Source organism: Montipora capricornis, chromosome 3, assembly GCF_036669925.1.
Source record: "Montipora capricornis isolate CH-2021 chromosome 3, ASM3666992v2, whole genome shotgun sequence".
NCBI classification, from domain to species: domain Eukaryota; kingdom Metazoa; phylum Cnidaria; class Anthozoa; order Scleractinia; family Acroporidae; genus Montipora; species Montipora capricornis.
In genome coordinates this window covers 4,160,301-4,170,300 of record NC_090885.1, presented here as the reverse complement: position 1 = coordinate 4,170,300, position 10,000 = coordinate 4,160,301, and the positions used below count along the sequence as shown (strand labels likewise).

At 37.6% G+C, this 10,000-nt stretch overlaps 1 protein-coding gene and 1 pseudogene across 1 annotated transcript in view; one reads left to right on the top strand and one right to left on the bottom strand.

The window, feature by feature from the left end:
• The window catches only part of LOC138041974 (signal peptide peptidase-like 2B), a 34,757-nt gene that overhangs the window by 16,785 nt on the left and 7,972 nt on the right, over positions 1 to 10,000 (bottom strand). Inside the window, exons 5-7 of the mRNA XM_068887682.1 lie at positions 9,491 to 9,633; positions 3,463 to 3,713; positions 1,877 to 2,000 (exon numbers count right to left, since the gene is read on the bottom strand). Of these exons, the coding sequence (XP_068743783.1) occupies positions 1,877 to 2,000; positions 3,463 to 3,713; positions 9,491 to 9,633 (518 nt within the window). The remainder of the gene's footprint in view (positions 1 to 1,876; positions 2,001 to 3,462; positions 3,714 to 9,490; positions 9,634 to 10,000) is intronic.
• LOC138041685 (uncharacterized) lies at positions 5,968 to 6,932 on the top strand (annotated as a pseudogene).

Sequence of the window (10,000 nt, the reverse complement as noted above, 5' to 3'; positions counted from 1 at the left end):
ACTTTAATCAGTTTTTCCTTTGTTCAGGATTAAAACTCGAATTTTAAATAACAATAATCTGTACTCTTGGACATGAGAAAAAGTCGCTTTGTTTGTTTGTTTTGCTCTAAAATGTGAGGGAACAAGTGCGTTTTTCAATGTGCCTCGACAGTGACAAGAAAATTAAATTTTGCCATTATATGTATATACACCTAATCCCAATGAGTTCTCGTAAAATTAGGGGGAAATTTCACTAACTTGTGTTTTCAGAAGTTTGTTTAAGGCACCTAAAGGTAATTTAGTGAACATTGGAACAGATCTTGTTTGAAGTTTGTCCGTTCTTTGTTGCATTGCCATATTTCACAGATTCTTGTTCCAAGCCAAGCTGGCACGTTTCAAAGAAATACAGTAAACACCCACATACAAGAACCTGGATTTTTCCAAGTTAGGCTAAATAAGTTCTTATAAAAATGGTATTTACAGTAGTTTTAGGCCATCTACATGTAGGTTTTAGGCCATCTACTTGTAGATTCTTACATATGGTATGACTGATTTCCTCTGGTGAGGATGCTGATACCTTTATATTTCAATCATAACTGTGAAAACAAGATCTGTGCAGTTTAAAATTTGTTCCACACACTTGAAATTTCAAGTCATTTTCTAAAATAAGTACCGGTTTAATTTTTTAGGCTAAACTGGCTCTTATGTAAGGGGGGTCTAAAATAAAATTTTTAGTTTAACTGGTTCTTGAATTCTAGGTTCTTATATGTGGGTGTTTACTGTACATCAAAATGTGAATGATCTCGTTTTTAGAGATAACGTGGAATAAAGTACATCAGTAAAACTCTTTTTTTGACCTTTAACTGACAATTGTTTTTACGGTTTCTAATTTAACGAGATTCCTATTAGCTGCCTATTGACAGTTTTTTCCTTTTCCATTCGCTCGCTGAGGGTGTGCTTGGTTTCTTTTAAAACTCTTGCGGTTCAAGAAAAAATAATTTCCAAACTGGTGAATTCCAAAGTAAATATCACTCGAAAAACCGATAGCGCACTTACCGCTTCGTGATTCATATCAGTTTTTAGCGTGAAATTTACCATCGACTTCCCTACTTAGGCAATAAATTTTTCTGTAGAAGAAAGCAAAGAAAATGATTTAATTAGGCAGAAACACCAAAACACGGACAATTTGAAACCTTTTGTTTTCACTAACCCTACAGGCCGGGAGCTCCGCTTTTAGGCTTGGCTAAATCTATATATTAGACAGTTGATAAAAATAAAACCAGTTTAAAAAATTTAAACTGGTTTAAAAAGATTAAGCCAGGGGATAAAATTGAACTACAACACATACAATGTTCCAGAAAATATTTATGGCAGTGTGCAAGTTACATGGAAGCATTTGTAGAACACGCAATTGTTTACCTACTTCTTGGGAAAAAATTTTGCTTCCTCTTCAAGCATTGGGTGTGCAGACAACAAATAGAGGACATTTAAAACAAATGTTCCCTTTTTGGCAGGGGCCTTTACATTTTATGGGAACTGATCCTCAGTCTAACTAAGCTCTTCCCTCATAACCAACATTAAGTCCCAATTAATTTTGATCTTCGTTTATTCCACAAGTAGCTTCTTTTGAGGATGACACCTTAAGTTCTTGCTTCCCAAAAATAATTCAACAAATGAATGGAACTGCTGTTTTTTACTTCTTGATTGAAACAGATTTTCTTGATACACGCTCACATTTCCTACCAGCCAATCAAGACGTGTCTGAGAACACATGACCAATCAAAATTGGTGTGGTATCACAGCCGCATTTACATACTCTCATCTACACACAGCTACTGACCAATGTGAGTGTGCATTCTATCCTAATTATTAAGTAAGTTATAGATTGAATACTAACCTCTTATTCCTCTCAACACCCCACCAGACTGACATGGCTATGCTAAATGCAATCAGCAAAATGATCCTAATCTGAGGTCGATTTTTTAAAAATGGAATCCGGTTCACTGGAACTTCACAGTCTCCTACGACAAGAAAAACCAAAGTGAAAGGGTTTTAATGCTAGCCCAAACGACCTACTTTCTACTAGTACATACTGTGTAGGACTTTTGGAGTAAAAACAAATTATACTTTTTAGAATTATTAGAACTTTCACTGATAATAGAATCAGGTAATTTTATTCTAGATCTGGTAAAGAATTAGACTAGAGTCACCAAAACTGTAAACGTAAAGAAAAATTTATGTACTGGTAAGTAACAGCAATTTGTGGTACCATGTGAAACATCAATTATTGCTCAACAAGATACAGTCATTTTTGTGACGTAAAAAGTTACCACGGCAACAGTAAAGCCTTGCAAAAACACCCTATATTTTGGCTTCACTTGCTCATATCTGAAAAACGAACTGGTTGACCCCAATTTTTTATTGCAGAAAAGTGATCAGCAAGCAAAGATCTCTCTGCAAAGTTTAACAAAATTCTGTGGAGCGGATTCAGACCTACCTTAAAATTAATTTTACATTATTTAAGGTAGCTTTGACGAAACTTTGCAAAAGTTTCATTCTGGCATGCTGATTACATTTCAGAAATAAAAATGGGGGTCACCAAGTTCGTTTTTGAGATAATTATGAGCAACTAAAGCCAAAATATGGAGTGTTCTTGCAGGGCTTTCCTGTTGCCACCGTAACTTTTCACGTCACAAAAGTGACCAAATCTTTTTCAGAAATAATTGGTGTTTGATATGGTACCATAACATTGCTGTTAAGGGATGAAGTGTTGTAATATCAATCCTTCTAATGAGAACGTTGCTTTCAAGTGTTGAAAGTGATTTGAGGCAAATATTAACACCCAAGCATTCATTATTTTAATCAGCAAAAGTATTTTATATATTTCATGGCAGTTAATGCTTGATTATGTACCCTAATCACTTGCATATTAAAGACTTATATGATTGCTTCCATGAGCTTGTTTAAATTGTAGAAGCAGAAAGAAATGACAGCATGGACTGCTGCCACTTCATGAATTCGTGGTACTGAAGATGCTCAACTGATTCGATGACTACAAAAAACGTATTGCACAAGGCTTCTTAATATCATGTAATGTGCGCTTGAGTGTGACCTTTCGTGATGATGTTTTTCAACTACTTGTGGCTTTTAGAGTGGTAAAATCACAGCGTAATGTATAAATGAACTATTCGGTGGGCTTTTTCATGTTTTTTTTTTTTAGCTTTTCAATAATAACTAACCATTTGCTAGGGTGAATTGTCAGTTCTTTTTCATTTGACTCCATAAGCACATAAATGCAGAAATACAGCCAGTGATTTGCAAGAGGGCACCCACCCGAGCTCCGGCGTGAGCTGGGTCTTACTGAAAGCACTGCAAGAGTAACCTAAACACCTGTATTAATTATGCAAGAGCCCCATGACAATAAATATACAGTGTACATGTGATCGCAACAATAACTTTGTTATAAGTATAAAATATACATACCAAGAGGAAGCCAAAGGACAATGGGTCTCATGCATTCATAGAAGCCATTACATGCTGCCACGCAAAACAGCACAATCACAACATACACCAGGTACTTATAGAAGTAAAATAACAGCAGCAGCGTGCCACAGATGAGAATCACAAATATCACAACCATCAGTGGAGTCACTTCAAGAGAAGCATCATCATTTTCTTGGCTTGTGTCATGTGGGGAGTTTGCACTTGCTGCAGAACCTCGGAGTGTACCCCTTCTACAAAGCAAAAATTTTAAAAAATCATGTAAAATAATTATTTTGTACACACATTCATACAATGTACATGTTGTAGTTCAATTTTTGACCTGTGGTTTACTTTTGCTTGAACCAGTACAGAATTTTTGAACCAGTCCAATTTTCTTTATAACACCACCCATTTCAACATCTTTCTGTAAACAAGTAGAATTCTTTATGGAGTATGTATGAAAGAAATTGCTAACTTAATGGGGACATTTTTTCAGTGAGTTATTAACGGTATTGTTTGACACTTCTGTTCACAAGACTGGATGGAAACTGATTCTTTCCCAGAATGTTGGTAAGCTCCTTAATGTTGTTGTGGAAGCCGATCCAGGTGCTATTGATTTTAAAAGTCCTGTCCACTAGCATTCATATGAACCCTAATTTGTAGGGGAGAGGTGCAAAACTGAGAAAGTTGGTGAGAAGGCTGGTGGTAAGTGCTCTTGCGAAAAACAGATGTAACAAGAGTTGGAGGATTGCTATTGTCCAAGAGGACATCTATGAACGGTAGTTTGTGGTTGACTTCCGTCTCCATGGTGAATCTAGGGTGTTTGTTTATCATTTATATAATGGAAAAATTCCAAAGCATCCTTTTCATTGTTGAATAAGCAGAAGGTGTCATTCACATATCTGCGGTAGAAATAAATTGCAGGACCATCGTATTGCCGGAGTCAAATTAAAACAAAATTGGCCGAATTGGCCATCATGAAAGAATTAATTTTGGCTCCAACAATACACTTACACATAGGTTGGGAAAACCCCTCATTAAAATCATCACAAATAGATGAGCTTGGGAACTGGTGCCTAAAAGGTTAGAAGGGAGCAGAAGCCATGAGCCAAAGGGGACGTATCCAAGGGAACCCTGGAAGCGGGAACCACCCCCACGCGAAGCTGCTAACTGGCACCATCACACTGAGTTATCAGTGGAAACAACTTACTAGACCCATACTTACCTAGAGATCACCAAGGAAGCGGGAGGGACGGGAAGGGGCAAGAATCCGCAAAGATTCGCTAACAGAGAGCAATTGATCCGCAAAGATCAACAAGCAAGAATGCATGAGAAAGGCAACTTGACACAAAGGCCCTGCAAATCTCCAAAGGGCCACCCCGCAGGTCATGTACCGTAAAGGGTGAAATCGCTGACTGCATTAGTTCGAGTCTAAATTAGCCTAAATTATATTTAGCCACTTTTAAACAAGCAAGTTAATCATGTCAACCCTAATCACTAAAATTTGTTGGTCTTTGATAGCACCAGAGAGTCAACAAGTCTATGCACCCATTTTAAAATGGTTAGCTTTCACTCAATAACTTTGTGACTTGCATGTTGACTTGCATAGCTCACCCTGATGGCTCAAATGACTTGCAGGCACAGCTCGCACATTATTCTCACTCTAATGTTTTTCAGAGCGGTTTTTTGTCTTTCACATAGTAGAACCCCTTTTTGTAACAAAACAAAACAGTGATATTTTCTATTTTAATAAGTCATTTGACAATATAACTTGTTTATTACAAAATTTAGTAATATCTGTCTCTCAGATTTAAATGTTCAATTAACAAGAGCAGTATAAAACTACCGGAAAGTAACCACATTAAAATATAACATTACAATGTTATTATTATTTTGTACTGTTATGGTATTTGAAAACTGCATAGTTGAATTTGCGCGGTATAAATAATTGTTATTATATTAATAAACTTCAAGTTATCTCGAAATGAAATTACTCATTTCACAAAATGGCCTTTTTAAAAGCTGATGTAAGGGTCAAACAAAATAGAAAATGAAATCAAATTTTTTTAAAAAACAAATTTGCTATCACCATCACAAGGGCTTTGCAGCGGTCCCCCATCCAAGTACTAACCCTATTTGAAGGGGCTTAACTTTAGCTGACACTTGGACTAGCATCCACAAATCATGATCTTTGTGTTAAATTGACCATTTTACAGTTGTTTGCTTAGTGACCTAGCCTATGAATGGCTGCGAGGCTGCCGGTGACCTTGTATTGATACAGACCTCACTTCTTTTCTCATGTAAATTGTGTTGTTGTAATTCTAATTAGTTTACATTATCATTTCAAAAGCAGGTTTGTATCAAAGCAGGGTCACCGGTAACCTCGCTTCCATTCTTAGGCCAGGTACAACATTAAAATGGTCAATTTGCACATAGACGCCAACAAGATAATGGAACATATCAAGACCAACACCCAGCGAGTCTTTAATACCACCAGAGACAGACATGAGAAGAAATTTGATAAACTTCTGCGCGAGAAACAGGCTACATCACCAATTGATATCCTGTAACTGGGTTGTTAATTTATCTTCTGGGTCCCTTGACGATGCTGAGATAGCCCTGCTAAAGAAAGGAATGAACTTCGCCGTAACTCCTGCGTACATCCCTGCCACAGAAATTATCGCCAAGGTCGAATCAGCCACCAGACAACTCGACACTGAACAAGCAGACACTGTCAGGAGAGCTGTTAACAATATCCTTCAACAGGCAGAACCACCAGAGCCCAACATCACGAAGGAAATGCAAGACGCCCTTAAACACTTAAAACAGGACGAGTCCATCATGGTGCTCCCAGCGGACAATGGGGGTGTCAGCGTAGTCATAGGTACCAACACCTATCATACTAAGATGTCTACCCTTATCGAGAACAGACCGTACCAGCTGCTCAACAAAGACCATACAGACTGTCTGACCTGGAAGTTGTCCGAAAAGCTACTAACCTTGAGGAGAAGCGAATATCTATCAGAGGCCGTTTACAACAAAATCAGACCTCGACACAAACAGCCGCCTAGAATCTACAGTTTACCAAAGATTCACAAGGCCGATGTACCCCTAAGACCTATTGTGTCAGGCATTAACACCTGCTTACTTAGCTAACATCTTATCTCCTTTAACAGGTAACTCGGGTTTCACGGTGACTAATTCAGCTCACTTTGTATCCACCATTAGCAGCGAGACTATCCTAAACAACGAAATCATGGTGTCTTTCAACGTAGAGTCGCTGTTTACCAACATTCCTATCGACGCTACAGAAACTAGAGGACGACCCCAGCCTTGCTGACCCCCATTTTCCAAAGTTTACCTTTAGTTGAAGTTCGCTGTAACTGGTAACTGTTTGCGCATCCCACAGATACGCCCTTATAGGCGTCTTGCGAGAAATTATCATGAAAAATTAGCATGATCTGCTTGTGTTGTCAAGTGGATAAGAGAGTGGGTAACAGATCCAGAGGTAGGGAGTTCAAGTTCAACTTTGGGTGAGTAAGAAGAAAAGTCTTGAGATTAGTGTGAAAAGTCTGTGAGGGGTATTGCAGAGGGAATGGGTATAAAAAATATTCAAGAAGGGGGCTAGCTACCTGGAAGGTAAAGGGGGATAGATCAGTGAAATAAGGGTGGGGTAGCATAGAGGTAATGGGGAAGATCAAGGAGAGGTAGGAGAAGTAGAACGCAAGAAAAGAATATCACGTTCTTTTTGAGATCCCCAAAAAAACCAAGCCCCTGTTTAACTACACCCCCAAAAAAGAGGAAAATCCCTATTTTAGACAGTTGTTAAAATAAACCAGTTTAACAAATTCTGGACTGGTTTAAAAAAAAAATTAAAAAACAGGTCAAAATTAAACTACAACATACACACATGTATGTGTTACAGGTAAATTTGAAATTCAGGGCAGTGAAATGATTTCAATCTAGGTAAATTTAATTTTAACCTGGGTTGAAATTGAAAGTACGACTAATGAACAAACATTTCATAAATTGTTCGCAATGCAAGTACGTGTATATTGGTAAGTAAATCGGTGCTGGAAGGAAGGGAATATTGTTAACGTACGTTTTTCATGAGTCAGTCTGTAATAACGCCTTTGGTTGTTATTAAGTCTAAGCACTGATTTTAAATGGTTAGCATTAGGGTTGGGGTTAGGCATACTGTGCCTGATAACCAATTCTGCTTTTCTTTCTTAGGGCTTTTTAGAAGGCCATTGTTCATTGATGAATCTCCTTTAGAGGGCAGGGGAAACAATATTAAATTATCTTCTAAGGAATAAAAGAACCGAAACGTACGTGATTTATTGTTGATTTTTAATTTGCTTAGTTATTTGCTCTATCGTTTAATTTGCTTACATGGAATTCGTAATGATCAAAAGCAAATAAAAACAAAACTTTAAAAAGTCAGGAAAAAGGGTTTTGTAATCTATTGATCAGAAGCCATTTTGTAGGCTCTTGTAAGTGTTATTTCTTTTGAATTTTAATTCTTTTTCAAAATTTTGCTGAGTCTGTTTGTAGTGATAAATCCAGATTTTCTGATTATTTTGACAAAGCCCCCTCCAAGTTATACAATTTTGACAAGTAGCACATTTGGATGAAGGGGCGTTTCCATTTCCGTTTTATTAATTTTCAGCGCTATATAATCCTGAAGTTTGAACTTCTTTTTTTTCTTCTTCCCTTTCTGGTGTATGATAACTGCAAAAGGTAGACTGCTGGCTCCCTACAAATAGCGCTGATAAGCGGTATTTAAGTCTAAGAACCCATTTCAAATAGTGCTTATAAACAGTATTTAAGTCTCAGGACCCATTTTTGAGCGGTTAGCTTTCAATAACTGTGATTTAGAGTTAGTCTGCAAGTGTCAGACACTGCTCTCCTTCAATGTCAGGTTCATCCACTTTTTCAAATTATTAACCATTCCCCTGCTCTGTTTTTGATGTAGCTGTGACTTGTCCACTCATTTGTGGCTTTTTTATTTCTTTTCTCCCTGAGATTCCAAAAACCACTACATGCAGCATTTTGGCAATTGTTCTGTGAATGGTTATGTTTTTTTTACCAGCGGTTTCTCCAAGATGACGACACCAGTGGTTCGAAGACAAGGTTAGGGTTAGGGTTAGTTCTATTTTCCCATGCCACCATCTTTTTTTCACAGTAGGAACGCTGTGTTTGCGGCGAAAATCGGTTTGTTGTATCATAACTAGCAATGATGCCTTGTTCCTGGTGTATTTTGCATAGCGACGTAAATAAACTCAATTAGCACAATATTTGACTATTTGTCCTTCAGAATCAAGATCCCAGCTCTTTCGAACAATTTTTGCTTTCGTTGCACTGGAAAATCAAAGCGTTTTCATTCTTCTTCAGATAAATTTTGCCACCCTTTAACTTGTTCACGAAGTTCCATCGGCGGCCTTTTAGCTTTGTGGATGAGCTCAAATTTTTCTAAGTCTTATTTTATGTCATTTACGCATGTGCGAAATGGTGGTTGTCGCGAAGGCTTGGAAATAGCTGAAACTCATTGGTAGAAAAAACATTTAGACGACTTCAGTTGCTGATGGCTTAGCGGTTCACACGAAGGAGAAGAAATCTCGGATGTCCAGTGGTGCGAGGGTTCGAATCCTTGGAGCGGTATGGAATGTTGGTCGTAAGTAAGGGCCGTAAGGGGGAAGGTAAGAGAGAGATAGTCAGTGGAGGAAGGACGGAAGGTAAGGAAAAGGTGGAGAAAGCTGTTTTCTTTTTTATCCCCCCCCCCCCCCCCCTAAAAATCCAGGCCCCATTTTTTTTAATTACATCCCCAAAAAAGGAAAAAACCCTTTTTTAGACAGTTCATAATAACCTAGGTTGAAAAAAATCAACCTAGGTTGAAATTAAATGAACCTGAATTTTATTTCAACCTGTAACATATGCATGAATTCATGTGCAGTTCAAATATCACAATTTCAGCAACCTCCCACAGAATAGCAATAAATTAACAAAAATACTTTGAATTTAGACTTACACAGCTTTCTTGTTAGAAACTCCAGCCCAATAAGCTCCAACAGCTACAGTTGATACAGCTAACACCCACAAAATAGCAAGGTTACCATCAATGTTATCTGTGGGTGGAGCATACATCTGCACCTTCACATCTTCACCAAACTCCTGCATCAACAGCAAAATTCATTACCTAACTTGCTAACCACGATCCTTTACTTTGCGTTTTTTAATGTTAGACTAGATGGGAAGAAAATTTTGTTCGACAAGTTTGCGAGAAGTGGAAAGTTTCGATAATGTGCAACGAAAAAAGGCTTGTAAACATTTTTTACCTGTGAGTAATAGCATAGGCAGTTGATGATAAACCAGGCAGAAAAATAAGTTTAAAAAGGTCATACAAGAAGCTACATGTAACAAGGTCTTTTATGAGAATAAACAAGACTAAGCATAGTTAATAGAGGGGAATGGTTTGGAAGCTTGGCAAACATCAAAGGAGCAAACAAAGATGCCAAGATTTAGGTTGGAAAGTCCACGA